Source organism: Eulemur rufifrons, chromosome 15 (assembly GCF_041146395.1).
Source record: "Eulemur rufifrons isolate Redbay chromosome 15, OSU_ERuf_1, whole genome shotgun sequence".
Classification (NCBI taxonomy): Eukaryota; Metazoa; Chordata; class Mammalia; order Primates; family Lemuridae; genus Eulemur; species Eulemur rufifrons.
The window spans coordinates 61,691,247-61,711,984 of NC_090997.1; the positions used below are offsets into that span (position 1 = coordinate 61,691,247).

General features: G+C 34.6%; 1 protein-coding gene across 1 annotated transcript in view; it reads right to left on the minus strand.

Moving 5' to 3' along the window:
* The window catches only part of SEC63 (SEC63 homolog, protein translocation regulator), a 66,632-nt gene that overhangs the window by 21,346 nt on the left and 24,548 nt on the right, over positions 1-20,738 (minus strand). The window contains exons 5-14 of the mRNA XM_069487794.1: positions 14,795-14,856; positions 13,831-13,889; positions 12,485-12,535; positions 11,357-11,465; positions 9,099-9,193; positions 8,869-9,001; positions 7,430-7,522; positions 6,418-6,572; positions 4,243-4,390; positions 1,053-1,135 (exon numbers count right to left, since the gene is read on the minus strand). Coding sequence (XP_069343895.1) covers positions 1,053-1,135; positions 4,243-4,390; positions 6,418-6,572; positions 7,430-7,522; positions 8,869-9,001; positions 9,099-9,193; positions 11,357-11,465; positions 12,485-12,535; positions 13,831-13,889; positions 14,795-14,856 — 988 coding nt within the window. The remainder of the gene's footprint in view (positions 1-1,052; positions 1,136-4,242; positions 4,391-6,417; positions 6,573-7,429; positions 7,523-8,868; positions 9,002-9,098; positions 9,194-11,356; positions 11,466-12,484; positions 12,536-13,830; positions 13,890-14,794; positions 14,857-20,738) is intronic.

Consider the following 20,738-nt stretch of genomic DNA (forward strand, 5'->3'; position numbering starts at 1 on the left):
CCAAAAAATCTCACATATCCTAAAGATGTATCAACCAACCACATAATCCATTTAACATCAGTACAAAAGCTGTAAATTTAGGATTTGAATACCAGTAAGAACCCAGTAAGAATATATAGTAGATGACAAATGGTGTGGGCTGTGTTTAACGAACTCTCTGGCATTATTAAAGCTAACAAGTAAAAGAATTATAATTATGAGGCTCTATACAATAGAGATCGCCTAATTCAGGGGTCAACACTCTGAAAGGTCCACCACCTGCTTTTTTAGTTTGTTGCTGTCTTCTTCAAAGAGGCACATCTCATCCAGAGTCTGTGATGCAAATGCTTCCATACCACTTGCTACCATAAAACCAACATTTTTGACTTGATATATCTCACTACAAAATATGCTTTTCCTATCAGCGATTTTAGACATGGAATTTAAATGCAGCATGTATTTCCTGCATATGCAGAAAGCCCAGAACAGACTAAAATCTACCACTAGTTGAATCAATTCTGAGTTGAAATACTACAATCTCCTAAAAACAATGAGTTACAACTATACTAGTTGACTTGGGAAAAAATATAACTAATAATTTTAATTTCTTTGTATACTTTTCTGCATTGCCTTAATTTTTTCCAGACAGCACAAATTTTTCTCATATCAGAAAAAAAGTTACTTTCAGACTGTAATCTTTAAAATGAAAATGAAAAGGGAGTAAATTCTTTAATGAATTACTAAAAAGGAACAGGTAATAAAATCCTTAATAATTAATAATTAACCTCTGTATAGCACTTTACAGCTTAAGAACTACATCCACATCATTTTATTATTATAATGTTTTATAGAGAATTCACAAACCGTCACACAAACGGTTGATCTATTTCCCAGGCTTTTTTAGGGTACGTGAAAACAATGTTTCGTGAAAATTAAAATTTCAAAACAGCTAACCGAACTTGCAAAATTAGATCTTGTTACTAGAACAGTTTTGACTTTGAGAATGTAATGAGGAAAATAAACATAAAAACCGTGACACGTAACTCTTAAAGGATAAAATACAGACTACTTACTGCCATTGTTTGCCTTGTCAGCTTAACCAACACTGTAACTAGGGATCCTACTGTGATATTGTTGCTATCTTCATCATCCAATACTGTAATATGAAAGGAAAAAAATAGAGTAAAAAATAAAAATCAAATTCTACAACAATGCAAACAGCAAAACTTAGCTTACCCAAATCAATTTGGTACTTCAGTATTTTGAGCATATTATATTTTAAATTTGTTTTAAAATAATTTATTGATTATTCTGTACAAGGCTCTCCAGTAGATGCCTTCAACTAATTCATTAAATCCTTAAAATAGCTCTACGAAATATTATAATTATCTCCACTTTAAAGAAGAAACTGAGGTTCAGAAATAAAGTAAAATGCCCAAATTCACAAACAGCTGCAACAGCATGCCAAGTTTCAAACCCAAGTCTTTAAAAACAGGACTACCACAACACAGCTCTCTCTCATAGTAGTATAAAAATAGAGTTCTGTCACTCTAATTGTTCAAAGCGTATATTCATAGGATTTTATTTGTATAACAGATGCCTGTCAGAATAAAATAATGAAAATTAGAATTCTAAACCATTTATTTTTTACTTATTTTTTAAAGCAATAACTTCAATATATTCCCTTTACATTATAAAACACTTTATAGTGTTTTATACTATTTATAGCAATAAATAGTACTACATGCAAATGGCTTTGCAATTATTTAATTTTTAAAACCACACTTGCTACACACATCCCCTAAAAGTCTATTAATAAAATTAAAATTAATAAATAAAAATAAAATATAACTTAACACATCTTCTATTCAAATGTGGACACTATTAGTCAGGCACAGTGGTGTGTGACTGTAGTCCCAGCTACTGGGGAGGCTGAGGCAGGAATATTGCTTCAGCCCAGGAGTTTGAGGTTGCAGTGAGCTACGATGATGCCACTGCACTCTAGCCTGGGGGACAGAGTGAGACTCTGTTTCAAAAAACAAAACCAAAAGAAAAAAAAAATGTGGGCAATAATTATTTTTTCATTATTTTCTACAGATTTTATTTGTAAGAGATTTCATTATATATTTTTTTGCCTGCCGTTTTTTCTAAGCGTTATGTTTATTTTTCACTGATTAACATTAGCACACTGTTCTGTCCTCTACTAACACACCACCAGTTGGAAAAAAAATGGCCTACAACAACCTATAACTGCTATCTCCATTGCTGGCTGTAAGGTGCAACAGCTGGACATCAACAAAGGGTACAGTATCCTTTCTTCATACTGGATTTCCAATTATCAAAAATCAAATCTTGGTGGGGCACAGTGGCTCACACCTGTAATCCTAGCACTTTGGGAGGCTGAGACAAGAGGATCACTTGAAGCCAGGAGTTCGAGACCAGCCTGAGCAATACATAGAGACCTCGTCTCTACAAAAAATAAAAAATTAGCCAGGCATGGTGGCACACGCTTGTGGTCTCAGTTACTTGAGCCCAGAAGTCTGAAGTTACAGTGAGCCATGATGATGGCACTGCACTCTAGCGTGGGCAACAGAATGAGACCCTATCTCCAAAAAAATACCCCAAACAAAAAACAACAAAAAAATCAAATGTGGTCCACACATTCATCTACATTTTTCATTTTGCAAAGCTGTGTGTACATGACTGCTTGATGTGAAATAAACACCAATATCCATATCTACCTACTTTAAAGTGAAGAAAAGGCCTGCAGAAGATTCTATACAGCCTCTAGCAAAGTGGGGAAGAAGATCCACATCTCCAGCAATGTATCATGCTTCTATGATTCTTCTACTCTACTCTTCCTTTCTTAACTATACCACCCATATTATATATTTAGGCAGCACTGTAAAAGCATAAAATAATAAACTGTCTATATAAGATGTTATGAACATTTATATCCCTCAGTATTTTGAAATAAAAAAAAATGATGTTATGGAGGAGAACACATGGTAATGTTTCCCAGTGTGACTGAATACTCTTAACTTACTTCCTATAAGAAAATCTCTTCTAACCATTTTTCTAAGAAGCATGTACTTTTTACAAGTCTTGATTATATCAAAGAGTATCTCTAAGTTCCAAACAAAATCTTTATTTGAGCAGTTTCTGATTTAATCAGTATGGTTCTGAATGTGGCTTTTGGATTACTGCTTTTAAAATCTCAAAATTCACAAACACACAAGAAAACCCCAACTCCCCACCAACGTCATCCAAGTTTTCACTATATGTATCCTATACTCCAGCCAAATCCAAACAAGATTATACTGTTTCCCTTCCTTTATAAAACACCCCAATCTTTGGGAGCCATTTACCTCTTCCCAATTTCTATCAGAATATAAACTCAGTGAGGTAGAGGCTTTGTCTTCCCACTGCTTCCCCTACACCCAGAGGAGTGCATGGCACTCAGTATTTGTTACATGAATAAGTGGCATAATGTCTGTGTCATTCACTTAATGTTTAGCATATGTTCTCTTGTTTTTATTCTATTTCCTCAACTAGATGATAAGCTCTCCAAAGATAGAAATCATTGTGTTAACATGTCCCTGTACTCTTGGTACCTACAAAAATGTTCTAATAACAGTAATTTAGTGAATGTTAAAGCTCAGATCATCAACACCACAGTAAAGTGATGGAGCAGATGATCTCTAATTGTCAGTATTCTAAGATACTATTACTCAGGTATTAAAATTAAAACAGTAACAGGGCAATTATGTAGGTAGAAAAATCTGTTTTTTCCCCCTCAAAGCAAATATGAGGTGAGAAAAATACATGAAATGTGGCATAAAACATGGTAATTTTCAAGGTTTGATTAATATAAGTTGGGTTTTTTAAAAATTTTACAACTGAGCACCTACTTCTTTCACGCTAATCAAATATTTCAAATATCTCTGCCTTTATTGCATATGGAAATCTCTTTCCTTCTTTCAAAAGTTAAGAAATTCCTTAAAGTTTCACTACAGAACAGAGAAGGGCCCTCAGATTTAATCCTATCATGAAGATAATAAAAGGGGGGCTCTATCAGTGTTCTCAAAACTATTAAGTATACATCATTTTCCAACATAGTAAATCTGACAGGTAAATTACAGTTCTGCAAAGTAATTATAAGTTATGTTATTAAATAAAGTGTTTTGAGAATCCTGAGTCAAATAAATGAGAACCAATCTATCAAAAGGGAAGCAATGTTCAACAGGGAAACCTCCCACTTACCCTGTGATTTTATGTCCATGGTCACATATGGAAAACTCCCAAGGACAGCCATAACCTCTTCATATTTTTCATCTTCAAGGAAGTGCAATAGACTGTGACGATCTGATTCTTTTAAACTCACCAAATCCTGGATAGTTTTAATTTTGTACTGAATAAAAAAAGAGGAAGAAAGTAAATCCCTAACTTATAAAACTTTTCATAAAAAGAAAACTATTAGCATGTTAATTAAAACAAAATCTAGCAACTTTTAGAAAAATGTTAAGATTATATGCATTTCAAAGCAGAAAATAAAACTATACAGCCAGGCATACTGGCTCACACCTGTAATCCTAGCATTTTGGGAAGCTAAGGTGGGAGGATTGCTTGAGGCCGGGAGTTTGAGACCAGCCTGTACAAGAGCAAGACCCTGTCTCCACAAAACATAGAAAAATTAGCCAAGTGTGGTGGTGCACACCTATAGTCCTAACTATTCAGGAGGCTGGGGCAGGAGAATCACTTGAGCTCAGGAGTTTGAGGTTGCAGTGAGCTATAATAACGCCATTGCACTTCAGCCCACACGGCAGAGCAAGACTCTGTTTCAATCAATCAATAAATCTATATAGCATTTCCTGACCTTTTTCCTACAAGGAAATTTAAAATAAGGATTTTTTAATTATAAATTTAATACAAATTTATTTTTTAAAATTAGAAAAAATAAAGTTAGAGGAAAAAAATAACATTCAAGCAGAATCTTGACCCAAGCAAGAACTACTGTCAATTGCTATCCTCAGTTTATTTTCAATTTTTAATAAACTTTTAAGTGCAGCTGTACCCTTAAGGTTTTACTATGCAATATTCTTGTTTCTGTTATTTTTTAAATATAGCTGTTATTGCAGTAATATTCACCATGGCTAAATGGTTACTTAGGAGAGTGTTCTTTAATTCCCAGGTGTTTGGTACTAGTTATTTTTTACTTTTGCAGACAGGGATTAGATCACAAGGCACGCAAAATTCCGGTTTTTGGATTTTGATGTTTTTAATTATGACTTAACATATGATCAAATTTATCAGGGTAACATGATTACTTGAAAGAACAGAGAACTCTGATACAAATTTCTAATATATGTATATTAATTCTATCTTAGTATACTACTAAATCCAGTGTCTATCTTCTGCTCCCATTATCTTTTATACACAAAATAATGTTTAAAAACTACCAAAACTGAATTATTTTACTCAGTTTCTTTTATTTCCTTCAGTTTTTCACTTATACTTATTTTTGCTATACCTTAAGATTTATTGTCATGTCTTTACTCTAGATATTTTCTAAATAAGGATTGCTTTTATTTGATCTTATTTTTTTGAATGCTTAATGTTTTTTGTTCATACTCAACCAATAAATTGCCCAATCTTTAAGCTAAGAATGAAATAACTAGAAAGTATACAATGTATTTTTACTTCATTCATTTGTTCATTTATTTTAAGAGACAGGGTCTTGTTCAGTCACCACGGCTGGAGTGCAGTGCGGTGATCATAGTGTATTGCAGCCTCAAACACCTGGGGCTCAAGCAATCTTTCTGCTTCAGCCTCTTCAGTAGCTGGGACTAAAGGTTAAGAGCCATGATGCCCCACTTGGTACATTTATTTTTGGTAACATAAGAAACAAAGAGTTTTTATTCTAGAGGCAGGGTCTTGCTTTGTCGCCCAGGCTGGAGCGCAGTGGTGCAATCATAGCTCACTGCAGCCTTCAACTCCTGGGCAAAAGCCTCCCTCCAAGCAATCCTCCTGCCTCAGCCTTCTGAGTAGCTGGGACTACAGGTGCCCGCCACCAAATCTGCCTAATTTTTCTTATTTTTTGTGAAGACAGGGGTCTCCAACTCCTGGCCTCAAGTGATCCTCCCACCTTGGCCTCCCAAAGTGCTAGGATTACAGCCATGAGCCACCGTGCGTGGTAGGAATAAAAAGAGTTAATTGCTATTACAAAATGCACCAACCCCCAAAATAATAAAATTACTTATAGTAGTAAAGTATTATAAAACAGCTACCTAATCAAGAAAATGTTAGCACAACTACTTGAAACGGCATTCTAAATCTAAGAAATTCACAGTAACCATGTGTAGAAAACTTTTTACTCATGTTACCTTTAAATGACATGAAAACCTGCTGAAAACTGACTTTAAAGTAGCAAAGAATTACCTTTTTATGATTAGAAACCCTTCTAAGATTGTCCTCTTCAATGTGAGGGAGCTGTAGGAGGGGAGACTTAAATTGCTGAAGTCCTTGAACAGCCATCTGGGAAAGCTTCATGCAGTTTTCTAGGGATGCCAAAGTTGGAGCACGGAACTCCCTTTCTTAGAAAGAATAGGAAAATAAACAACAGGGCTGCAATTCTTACATGTTCAGGAGTATATATAATTCACTACAAAAACAAAACTTACACTAATATCCTCAACACCTCAAAATTTTAAGATCATGGTGACATTCCTTTAAAAGCTACCAGATAAGACACTAAAAATATACAAACCTGGTCAAATGCCCATTTATCCAGCAACTACCATTGATTTAATAAAAAATAAATGCTTTGCATCATGTCCAATAACAGTAAATTATCAGATATTATCAGTATCAAGAATATACTGACACCATGTCAACTGATTTAATAAAAAAAATGCTTTGCATCATGTCCAATAACAGTAAATTATCAGATATTATCAGTATCAAGAATATACTGACACCATGTCAGTAACTGACATCATCCATAACAAACCACAACCATTATCCTTTTTAAAGGGTTTTTCTTTCCATTACTGACCACAAATCCTGATTCTTTTCCTTTCACACAAAAAAACATTCCATGTCAGGTGAATCACTGTTATATCAGTTAAAGAATAATTTCATACTCACTGTTAAAAAACAGAATAACCTAACTCTAAAAATACTTAGGGGAAGAAAAAGGACATTTTAAATCTTTGCAAAGCAAACAATAAACAATGAAAAAATTAAACTCAAAAACACAGCTGTGATAAAGACTTATACATAATAGAAAATAAAGAAAACAAATGAGAAAAGCCACGAACAACATTGAGGAAGCTGATTGAACTGGTAGATAAAATTACAGTAAGTACCCATAAATCTTAAAACTGTGAAGTGTAAACTGCACATGCTTGCAAGAAAAAGTACAACATAATTAAGTATGTCTCTTCCTCACCTTCACGGCTCCGGGCCATTATTATTAGTTGGCAGATTACATTAACCATTTCTTGAAGTAGGGCAGGGCATTTTTTCAGCATAAATTGCTGATCTGCAAAACAACCAAAAACCTGAAACAAATCATTCTAATTTTATAGTTAAAGCATCTTTACCACCTGTAGCCCACAACTAATACTAAATTTAAGTTGTCCTACAAATATTTCACATGATTTCAGAATTTTACAGGTTGAATGGAAGAGTTTCTTCTCAGCACCACTATCTCACAATCAGTGAGAAAACCCTAGCTCACAAAAGATGTTTCAAAGGCAAATTTTTAATATTATGGTGTCAGGCTTAGTAAATCAACTCCCATCTTTTTTTCAAAATGGTCCTAATCTTAACTTTAATCTTCATTTTGCTATATTTGAAAACTTTAAGAATGTTCTTCTAGCGCACTTAAGTTTCTATAGGTATACTTACAGATAAATCCAAAGACTAAGATTAAAAATAAATATTAACTAAGTACAGAAAGGTAAGAGGAAGAGGACAACAGAGACAGAGAGACAGAGATAGGCTCTTTCATTTATACTGCATATCATAGTTAACTATTAAGACCATCCATTGGGTTTGATACTCAACCTAAAAAAAATTGTTTCTTGATAACTGGTAAAAATGGAGATGGCTACAGAACTGTACAGAATATTGGCAAGAGAATCACTAGTTAACATTTCAAGGCAACTCCAGTGACAATGCCGAAATAGTGCTCCTTCATTCCATCATAAGCATCCTATCCTACCACCAGTTACTGAGTATCAAGTGGCCTTATTGTCAAAGGCAATTGATTGCATTATCGGCTTAAAGGAGGTGGGGATGGTAAGATTTCATTTAGAAGAACATTTATGTCCTAAGGATCACTTTCTTTTAAAACTTCAATTGAAATAATGCGGGTGAAGAGATGACACTCAGATTAATGACATCCCTGGAAACGTTATCATCTCAAGCCACTGCTTTTAAGCAGAAGAGGGGGCTTCAAGTACTTACGGAGCTTTAGATAAATATAAAACAGACACTATTGGTAACCACTCCTGGAGGAGGGCTGGTGAATGGGGGTGTGATGGTTTATGTGAAATCTATTTTTCTCTCCCCAAAAGCTTACAAAATCATTTTTAAAAAATCATTAGGAACTTTGCATAATCCACAATTAACTGAACATTTCTCTTATAGAGCATTCTCTCACCTTGAAACACTAAATTTTAACATTTGCCAAAACATCTGACTTAGACCTTCAAACTATTTGTGCAGTAATTATGTGGCATATAGATTTCTTTTAAAAAGGTCCTTGAGCAATTATTTGATTGAGCAAAAAAGAACAGCGACAAAAACACTGCACCATGAGGTCTAATTAAATCTGTTGCTTCGGTCCCATTAAAACCTTGTAGATATCAGAATCACAAATACCTTCTTCAAGGGTCTCAGGAATTTTCATTCTAGCAAGATGAGATAGTAAAAGAACTCTGGCCTTCAGGCTATATGGGCAGGTAAGTGGAGGCTCATTCTTCTTTAAATTAATGCTGCCAATTTCTCTGATTAGCTAGAGTAAATAAAATAATTATTTAAAAATATATACTAAAAAAGCATTCACTTTAATACTTAACTGTTCATCAAGGAATTTGGAAGATTGGCCTAACCTGTGGTATTAGAATATTATCTGTTGGTCTGCTTGTGGCATCTTTATTATACTGAGGATCAAATTCAGAAGCTCCAGCCAAAACCATAATGAGACCTAAGAAAACAAAAGAAATACAAAGGTGAATAAATAAATTTGCTCATCTATTAATATCCTCTGAGATATTTCATTAATTTTAAAGTGAAACACTTTTCTAATAATGCACAATGCTAAAAAATCATCTGAACTCCACTACTGATGAGTATTAATTTCTCCCATAAATAAAAGAAACATCTCACTTTTTAAAATATGTATAATATTATTAATACTTATCACAAGTGAATAGAAGTATACACCAAATAAAGGGCATCAAAGCAACAGGAGGCATTAAAATCACTTAAAATAGCATCTGTTTCTAGACCTAGGCATCGTGTTCCACAGAAACTTTCAATAGAGCATTAATATACCACGTGATGTTAATAATTATTGTATTAAAAAAGGGGCCCTTTGGTTAAGTATGGCTGGAAATAATGGGTTAAACAGAGTTAAAGGTTTCTTTACTACATGATGTCTCAGAGCCTTGGGTAAACTAAAATACACTGTAATTTCCAGAAAATTTTATTATGAAACCCAGGAGGGTTTTGTGGAAATACACGTAATTGGAACACAAAATTTGCAACCATATATATTTATTATCATATTCCTTGTTAGCCTGTACAAGCTCTTTCAGGATTGGCACTATAGTCATTAATTTAACCATACAGCAGAAAATACACATAATGTACTCACAAAAGGCAGGGCAGTATAGAGGTTAAGCGCATAGACCCTGGTATTTTAGGGCCCTAGCTAAATGACCTAACGCAATTTTCTTCACATCTTTTTTTGTTTTTATTTTTGTTTTTTGTAGAGATGTGAGTCTCACAATGTTGCCCAGGCTGGTCTTGAACTGGCCTCAAGCAATCCTCCCACCCTGGCCTCCCAAAATCCTGGGATGACAGGCATGAGTCACCACACCAGGCCTCTTCACTTCTCTCTCCCGCACCTCAGTTTCTTCACATGCACCTGACTCACAGCAAGCCCAGTACATGTGTGAGCTATTACTATTACTAGCCTCAAATGTTTTCATGAAAACAATTGTTCCTAAGACAGACAGCTAATGTAACCAAGGATATGTAAACCAATCCACCAACTAAACGTTTTTCTGACAGAATTAACTGTGTAAGGCTAAGTACCACCCTCAGCAATGAAACAAATCAAGATCACCGAGGCAAAAAATACATCAAAGTATTATAAACATGAAACACTTCATAAGGGAATCAGTTTCTATATTAACATTTCAATCCTACATAAGCAAGAGTAATATGTACACATAAGGGAAATAATATTCACTCATTCCTCAGAAATATAAGATCTGTTCACAGTCATAATGACCCTGAGGAGTTTCTTTCTCATTAACAAGAGAATTAACAGAATTGCCAAATCCAAAATACAGAAAAGTTCATTTCAGTTTTGGAACAAAAATGCATTCTCCATTGAGGCACAATTTAGAACTTATACTTTCTCTTTTTTAAAGGAGAGAGATGGAGGAATGTCTATGCTTTCTGCAGGGCAGTCATTCTGAAAGGCAACACTATGTATTCTACAGATAAACTTTACAAAGTTAGCTTTATGTGATCAAAGAAAGTATTTAAAATTGTACTTTTTCTTGAGCAATTTTTAAATAGGTCTCCGGGAATGAAATATTCCAGTTTTCTTTCAACAACACCTAAGAACTCTTTATTTTTACTATGATCAATTCAGTACAATATAGTGATCTAAGTCTCAGGAATCAGATTGTCTGGGTTCAGTCCTGGATCTGTCACTTACTGTGTATCCTCAGGCATGTTACTTTTCTGTGCCTCAGTTTTGTCATCTATAAGATTTACTAAAAAAGCAGCACTTACTTATGGGGGCATAACAAAGATGAAATAAGTTACTGTAAGTATAGTCCCTAGAAGTGTTTGGCATATAATAAATGTTAGTTAATATTACTACAAAATTTGCACACATAAAACTCAATCAAAACCATTTCTGATGATATATACATATAAATGAGTAAATAGGAATAATGGGAATACAAATTAAGGTGTTAGCATTTTTCTCCAACATCAGTTATATGAATTATCTATAAAACTATAAAATGGGATTTCTCCAGTACACAGTTAAAGAATATATATATCAACTCAAAACAGGTGACCCAGAAAGTAATGTGATTAATATCAGTCACTGAAATTTACTTACGTTTCATATCCATATTTCGGGTTTTATAAACAAAGTATGTATAAATCTGCGTTGTGCGTATTAGAATCTGGTCTCCACTATAGCGTATTGAGCGATACCACCAAGAACCCTAAAACACAAATAAAATTAAGCAAGAAATAAAGCATGAAAAGTATAATAAATGTTAAGTTTGATGCAGAATATGTTTATGGTCAAATCTTCTAAATATTCATAAGCCAATAAAATACCTGAGCTTTAGAACAAATGCCCCTTTGTTACATATTTCAAATGATTTATTTAGTTATTGTCTGAAGTCTAAACACCATCCTAAGTCATTGCATATATATGATTAAAATGTTTACATTTCAGGTAGAAATTTGTTGAAGACAAAACAGGAATAAAACCACCCATTGTTATAAATAACAAGCTGGTTCCTGACACATAGCATGTCTTCAATAAATATTTGATAAATAAATGTACGGGTAATTTTACAGTTTATATGACACTTCCATTCACATTATTTCATATAACTGGATCCGCATGACAATCCCACACAGAAGACAAAACAGCTTGAATATTAGGCTCATTATGGGACTCAGAGGAACTCCAGGATCAGAAAGAACAAAAGTCACAAAAGTAAGAAATAGTAAAAATCATAAACTATGGTATCTCCATATTATGGTACTATATATAGCTGTATTTTAAAGTGAAGATGCTCTGTTTGTTGTATCCCTAGTATTTCAAGCCAGAAAAGTCAAAGAACAGAACATACAATAAAATCTCATTAAAGTTTAAAAAAAAAAAAAAACATGTGTGTACATAAATACATAGAAAAAGATTTGAAAAATGCAACACCAAATTTAGCAGTGATTATCTCTGAGAGAAATGGAATCGAGGGAGGTGGTGCAAAAAGACATTCATCTTAAATTCTAAATATATCTGTATTAACTCAGTTTTGTGTTACTTTTAGATTGGAAGGAAATATACATTAACATGCTCAAATTACCTTTAGCAGATGTTTTAAAGTGTAAATTCTTAAATTCAAAGATCAATGGATTATATTCTAACACAAATTAAAATCTTATAGGGAGACTCCAAAACATGTCAATTCCTTTTCCAAAAAATGTTAGCAAAAGAGGTAGAACTTACCACAACAACTGGAAGGATAACCATAAATGCCAATCCATATACAAGTAAAACCTAGAATTGAAGGAGAAAAAATTATGGCCTTCATCAGGTAAATGATAACAATATCCATGAACATTTACTTTGACGCTTATAATGGAGGAGCCACTATTAAAAGCATTCTTCATGCATTATCTTGTTTAATCCTTATTCTCAAACTCTATGAGAAAGGTACCACTATTGTCTTTTGGTAGGTAGAGAACCTGAAGTACATATAGATTATATAGCTTGTCCTAGATCACACAGCTAGTAAGTGGTGGAGCCAGAATTTATACCAAGGCAGTTCAGCTCTAGAGCCTATGCTCGTATCCACTATAATAAATTACCTTTTAATTTGTTATTTACTAACACAATATAGATAACACCAGCAATACATTTCCCTTCAAGTCAGATACTTATTTATCCACAATCAGCAAGTATTTAGTGCCTTGGAAATTAAGAAGCCTTTGGCTAAACTGGTTACTTTGCCCAAATATCAAGAAGCCACTGCATGATGTTCTGTTTGCTAAGAATTTTTATCTATTGATTTTTTTTCCTACTGCTTGATCCTAAATCTGGTAGTAACTATGAATATCTCTTCTCTATTATTCCCATGGGAGTAATCCTAAGCATGACAAATACATTTATATGCAGCAACTGTACACCCCTGAAGATAACCAATTTTAATCTGCTATAAAATAACATTTAATAGCCACTTTCAAAACAAATTACAGTCAGACTGTGTGGATTTTGTTTTTATTACTTCAAAGATAGCTCCTAGACAATTATTTTCAAGAAAGTCAAAAGATGAAGTAGGGAATTATCTGTTACTGTAAAGTAAGATGATTCCTGATGTTTTAGGGTTGCAACACCTATTACTGATTGAAGTTGATATCCTACTGCCTCCTGAAGTACCATATGGACTATTTACAATTTAATTTATCATACATTAAAATTAGTTTAGCCTGGATAATGGTGAAAGGAAGGATAATTTAAATTTTAAGTACACCTTAGGATAAATGTAGACACCACAAAAACCAATAGTTTCCCAAACCAAAGGTAGGATTCGATCTGAAACTACTTACTAAAGAAAAGAAATCATCACAACTTTAAGGTTCTACAACTACATTTAGAACACACTGCCCCAACGCAACAGCCTGATAATGGGCACCAATTCTTTTCTCTGTTATGTAAAAAGTTTTCACAATACATAGTTAAATTAATGCATAGAAGCATTTTCTTTGTAATGGTTCTCTTTATATTATCAAGACATACAGTATAAAACAAAAATTATGTCAAATACATTATGTGTCTTACTTCAATACACTCACCAAAATTGAGTTTTTCTGGTCAACTATCCAAGCTGGCAGGGCAATTCCAAAGCTTGTGGCTGAAACAGAAAGAATATCAGAGTTTCTGAAGAGTCTCTACTACCAGTTTTATTTATTTATATTCCAAAATGCCAACTCCCAAAACATTTTAAAATAACATTAGTGGGCCCCCATTACACAAAAGTTAAGAATTGTAGGCCGGGCGCGGTGGCTCACGCCTGTAATCCTAGCACTCTGGGAGGCCGAGGTGGGTGGATCGCTCAAGGTCAGGAGTTCAAGACCAGCCTGAGCAAGAGTGAGACCCCGTCTCTACTAAAAATAGAAAGAAATTATCTGGCCAACTAAAATATATATAGAAAAAATTAGCCGGGCATGGTGGCGCATGCCTGTAGTCCCAGCTACTCGGGAGGCTGAGGCAGTAGGATTGCTTAAGCCCAGGAGTTTGAGGTTGCTGTGAGCTAGGCTGACACCATGGCACTCACTCTAGCCAGGGCAACAAAGCGACACTCTGTCTCAAAAAAAAAAAATAAATAAATAAATAAATAAGAATTGTGGTTTATATCCAAAAAGAGGCCTGTGTTAAGTACATGAATTCCTTCTTCCAAAAAACCCAAATTCTTTTGTATGTCCTGAGTTTATGAAAACATGAATATACAGGAAAATGTGTGAAGTCAGTAAAGAAAAGCAGATTTTTTTTTCACCAAATTTTCATTAACTGCTAACTGGAAATGATTAATGATAGTGATTACTCTTTTCCCTGAATCAATCTAATTTCTATATTCCTAACTAGTCTTTAGAAAGAAAAATAAAATAAAATGTAATTAATGGGGGCTCAATTAAACTCCTTGTGATTGTCAGTTTCCTATTCATAAGCTAAGAAAATCAAACCATTCCTTTTAGACTAATTAACTTTTGCATACTATATACCATATCACCAATATTGTTAAATCATCACTTATCACACCTTGAGGCCCATCTGGATTTCCAAATTCTTCCCAATTTTTCCGAGACTCTTCATCAGTTAAACTAGAATCAAAAGAACAAAGTTGCAAAATTAGAAAGCCACATCTGAAGAGCAAGTACTCATATAGACAAACTCCATTAACCAACCAACTCATTTCTTAAAAGATACTGACCCAGAAAATCAAGTCTCTCTGAAATTGGAAAAAGAGAGCAAGGGAGGAGCAAGGAATGCTGCATTAATAGAAAGTACTAACTATTATGACTTAATACAAATTCCTGGTAGGCCCAGCATTCTCAAGTTTAGCCAATTCAATCAGACGAAACTTTAAAGGCCACTATATTTTCTGAGAAAGCAGGGAAGATTATAGGTGATTTTTATTCTTTTCCTTATACTCTCATATTTTCCAAAATTTCTTCAAAGAGCATGTTTATATATTAATGATAAATACATGTTTTTTTAAAAATATAAATTTAATACATAATAGTAGCTCCCTATAAAACACTGGCATCACTTTCTCAAAGAAACAAATGAACACCACCTGCAAAACTCTGAAATTCCATTGCTGTGGAAAAGGTCATTTGCATTGTATCATAATTTCCAGCTTCCTAACCTAGGCAATATAAAAGTGCCAGAGTGTTTTTTTTAAAACACCTAAATATAATGTAACCCCTGCCTTGGACAATGGCTCAAGGCACAGAGTTAGAATGGTTTTATTCCAGGTCCCAGTGAAAATGTTAAAAAGCATTAAAAGAAATTCTCAATTCCTTCAAAAACTTTACAATGCAATTAAGGAAGACAAGGCAGACCCACAAAGAAAATGATCAATAATATAAGAAGGCATTCTTGGAGACCAATTGGCAAAAGATTCTGTTTACATTCAAATATAATTTTAGCCATATTTCTATTTCCCAAAACAAGAGGTAATATAGTTTTTATTCAACAAAACTCCAAGTGGAGACAGGCAACATAGAAATACCTTTAAAAAATAGCAAAAAGGACATTCATTGATTTTCAATGACTGGAAAATATTCTTAAACTTATCAATTTAGTCACTTATGAAAACAAGTGCTTTGATATCTTTAGTCCTTATTTAACTGTAACTCCACTCACACTATTTAACCTAAGGCCACACAAAAATACAGGAGCCAATGAAAAGCATTACTAGAGAGGTTTGCAAGTTAATAAGCAAAGGTGTTAAGATTTCTTTACTACTAAAGGAGAGATGTTTCTCAAAAAAATTTTGCTCTGGGTTACCTGTACAATTGCTCACCCAACACAGAGCTTTAGCTATTGTTTCTCTCAACATTCTGTCTTCTAAACAGATCTTTTTCCCCAAAATAATTATCTCTGTCCCTGTCTTTGTGATTATTGCAGCACCAACAAACTGCTCTGTTCTCTATACATGCTCCCAGAATTTGCAAAATAAGGCACAGCTCAAATCATAAAAACACTGGTTTTGCAACCTATCTGCACATACCTGGTTACAATTTTATTAACTCACTCATTAAATCGACTTGTACAATTGCTGTGTGACAGGCACCATGTTGGATACACAATCAAAGAAGACAGTAATTTTTTTTAGAGTCAGTCAAGACAGCAAATGATTTTTTGCTACTTATTAGTATTTCATTGTAATACCATTCCTAAAAGTTAAAGTACTTAAAAGCTATGTAATTTCAGTATAATTCATATATAATAAGTTTAAACAAGATCAATGATACAAATAGAATTTTTAAAAATTCACTGAGTGTAGTTTCCTAAACACCATTATATCCCTTAACTTTGGGGAAGTGAGGGAGAGGAGGATTATGATCCTATTAAAAATCTAACAAAATCTACGTCCCCTTTGCCCTGGAAAAAATGTACACTACAAAGACACATAAATTCTGTATACAATTTTACTGACCCCAGATTATAAATTCTGATCTGGAGAATCCTTTCACTAAATTATATGTGAGTGACCATGAGTTGGCTATGTAGAGTTAAATTATATACTTATGTGTAGGAGCACATGAAAATGCATGCTTTTATAAAAATTATCTTTAAAGTAATAACTAAGTTGCCCATGTGCTATAAAGCAGCTTAAAGACAGATTTTACACCTGAAAGCCAAATCTCAACTGTATCTAGATGAATGAAACAGAGAATTCAATGGTCTAATTCCTCAAAAATAACCAGACTTTCTTTTCTCTACGTTAGAATCCGATGAAAAAAGAGTAACGGCCCAGCTGATGTTCTATAGTAAGCAATTAAAGGTAGAGAAAATTCCTAAATAACCAAAGCAAATTCTAAAAAGCATTATAGAACAAAGCCTATATAACTGCATTCCAAAGGTTGCTTTAGTTATACTGAGGCTGCTAGAGATGCTCATAAGACAAAAGCTTCAATTCAATCACTTAGAACTTAACATTTAGTAAAATACACACCTTTGTCTAATTTAGTTATACTTGTGTAAGTTACAAAATCTCAAAGTTCTGGGTCCCAAAATCATTCCACTTTTTCATTGGTCTTATGGACATTTAATATATAAAATATTCTATAGGCCAGTCACAGTGGCTCACACGTGTAATCCTAGCACTCTGGAAACCTGAGGCAGGAGGATTATTTGAGCTCAGGAGTTTTGAGACCAGCCTGAGAAAGACTGAGACCTCGTCTCTACAAAAAAAAAAAAAATTTAGAAAAATTAGCCAGGTGTGGTGGTGCATGCCTATAGTTCCAGCTAGTCTGGAGGCTGAGGCAGGAGGATCACTTGAGCCCAAGAGTTTGAGGTTGCAGTGAGCTACAATGACGCCACTGTGCTCTACTCAGGGTGACAGAGTAAGACTCTGTCACAAAAAATAAATAAATAAGGTATTTTATAGCTTGATCATGTAACTGAGTTAAAACTAAAGGCCTTATATTATTTTTCTACATTTTTTAGAATAGTAACCAAACATCATAAAGAGTCAGATTCCCAGCAACCTGAGAACAAAATCATAAACCTGAAAATGTTACAATGACCTAAAGACTGAAGGAGAAAAAAATTTCACCAAAAGCCTTAAAATTAAAGCTACTAATTAAATAATCTTGGCTGTCTGACTTCCTCTGGAAATCTTCTGCTCTTCTTAAATTACCTGAAGACAGCAATTAAGGCACACCAATATTTGTGCAAAGAGAGTAAATGCCTGAAGGAGACACATTGAAAAAGGAGGAAAGGAGACACCAACTGAAACACAGCAATCAGGAGAACATCTATCTGCTATGCAGAAAATGTAGTGCACACTTCAGAAGTCCTAATGGCAATGCTTTATTACAGAATCCTAATACAAAATCAACTTCTAAGTGTTTAAGTGAAGAGTCCACATCTCTCACTTTCAACCGAAAGCAAATTATTAAGTTGTGTGAGGAAAGCATGTCAAAAGCCAAGACAGGCCAAAAGCTAGTCCTCTTGAACCAAACAGTTAGTCAAGTTGTGAATGCAAAGGAAGAGTTCTTGAAAGAAATTAAAAGTGCTATTCCAGTGAACACATGAGTGATAAGAAAGCAAATCTGCCTTACTGCTAATATGGACAAAGTTTGAGTGGTCTGGATAAAAGATCAAACCAGCCACAACATTCCCTGAAGTCAAAGCCTAACCTCAAAGCAAGGCCCTAACTTGCTTCAATTCTATGAAGGCTGAGTAAGGTGAGGAAGCTGCAGAAGAAAAGTTTGAGGCCAGCAGAGATAGGTTCATGAGGTTTAAGGAAAAGGCCATCTCCATAACACAAGAGTGCAAGGTGAAGCACCAAGTGCTAACAGAGAAGCTGCAGCAAGTTATCCCAATTTGACCAAGATGACTGATAAAGGTGGCAACACTAAGCAACAGATCTTCAGTGTAGATGAAACAGCCTTATATTGGAAAAAGATGTCATCTACGACTTTCATAGCTAGAGAGGAGAAGTCAATGTCTGGCTTCAAAGCTTCAAAGGTAAGGCTAACTCTCTTGTTAGGAGCGAATGAAGCTGGTGACTTTCAGTTGAAGGCAACACTTATTTACCATTCTGAAAATCCTAGGGCCCTTACAAATTAGGCTAAATCTACTCTGCCTATGCTCTATATATGGAACAACAAAGCCTGAATGACAACACATCTCTTTACAGCATGGTTTACTGACTATTTTAAGCCCACTGTTGAGAATTACTGCTCAGAAAAAAAGATTCTTTTCAAAAGACTGCTGCTCATTGAAAATGCACCTGGTCACCCAAGAGCTCTGATGGAGATGTACAAGGAGATTAATGTTGTTTTCATGCTTGTAATACAACGTCCATTCTGCAGTCTATGCGTCAAAAAATATTTTCAACTTTCAAGTCGTATTATTTAAGAAACACATTTTGTAAGGCTATAGCTGCCACAGACAGTGATTCCTCTGGTGGATCTGGGCAAAGTAAATTCAAAACCTTCTGGAAAGGATTCACTGTTCTAGGAGATATTTTGAACTCCTCCCGTGAATCATGAGTATTCTTAATGAATACTCAGAGTACTAAGAATACTCATGATTCACAGGAGGAGTTCAAAATATCAACATCAAGCTAGGCGCAGTGGCTCACGCCTGTTACCCTAGAACTTTGGGAGGCCAAGGTGGGAGTTCAAGACCAGCCTAGTCAACACAGCGAGACCCAGTTTCCACAAAAAAAAATTTTTTTTTAATTAGCCAAGCGTGGTGGCATGTCCCTGTAGTCCCAGCTACTCAGGAGGCTGAGATAGGAAGATCCCTTGAACCCATGTGGTAGAGGTTGCAGTGAGCTACGACTGGGCCACTGCACTCCTGCCTGGTGGATGAAGTGAGACCCTGTCTCTTAAAAAAAAAAAAAAATCAACATTAACAGAAGTTTGGAAAAAATTGATTCCAACCCTCATGGATGACTTTGAGAGGTTCAAAACTGCAGTGGAGGAAGGCCCTGCAGATGTGGTGGAAATAGCAAGAGAACTAGAATTAGAAGTGGAGCCTGAAGATGGGACTGAATTACTGCAATCTCATGATCAAACTTGAACAGATGACGAGTTGCTTCTTGTGGATGAAAAAAGAAAGTGGTTTCTTGAGATAGAATCTATTCCTGGCAAAGATGCTGTGAACATTGTTGAAAGGACAACAAGAGATTTACAATATTCCATAAACCTAGTTGATAAAGCAATCGCATGGTTTGAGAGGATTGACTCCAATTTTTTTTTTTTTTTTTTTTTTTTTTGAGACAGAGTCTCACTCTGTTGCCCAGGCTAGAGTGAGTGCCGTGGCGTCAGCCTAGCTCACAGCAACCTCAAACTCCTGAGCTCAAGCGATCCTTCTGTCTCAGCCTCCCGAGTAGCTGGGACTACAGGCATGCACCACCATGCCCGGCTAATTTGACTCCAATTTTGAAAGAAGTTCTACTGTAGGTAAAAGGCTATCAAACAGTATCGCATGCTGCAGAGAAATCTTTTGTGAAAGGAAGAGTCAATTGATACAGCAAATTTCAACGTTGTCTCATTTTTAAAAATTGTCACAGCCACCCTAATCTTCAGCAATCACCACCTTGATCTGTCAGCAGCCATCAACATGGAGGCAACACTCTTCACCAGCAAAAAGATTATAACTCATTGAAGGCTCAGATGATTAACATTTTTTCAATAAAGAATTTTTTAAATTAAGATATGTACATTATTTTTTACAATATAATTCTATTCTACCTTAATAGACTACAGTAGAGTATAAACATAACTTTTATATGCACAGGGAAACAAAAAAGTTCATGTGACTCGCTTTATATTTGGTTTATCGTGGTAGTCTAAAACAAAACCCGCAATATGTCTGAGGTATGCCTCTCTTTATTTATATTTTTAAAATTAGCTCACAAAATCATACATCACTAAGTCCTCAAAAAGTAGACAATCTCATATTTTATTCATTCATTCAACATAAGAGTTGTGTGGGGACGCACCTGTCATGAGTT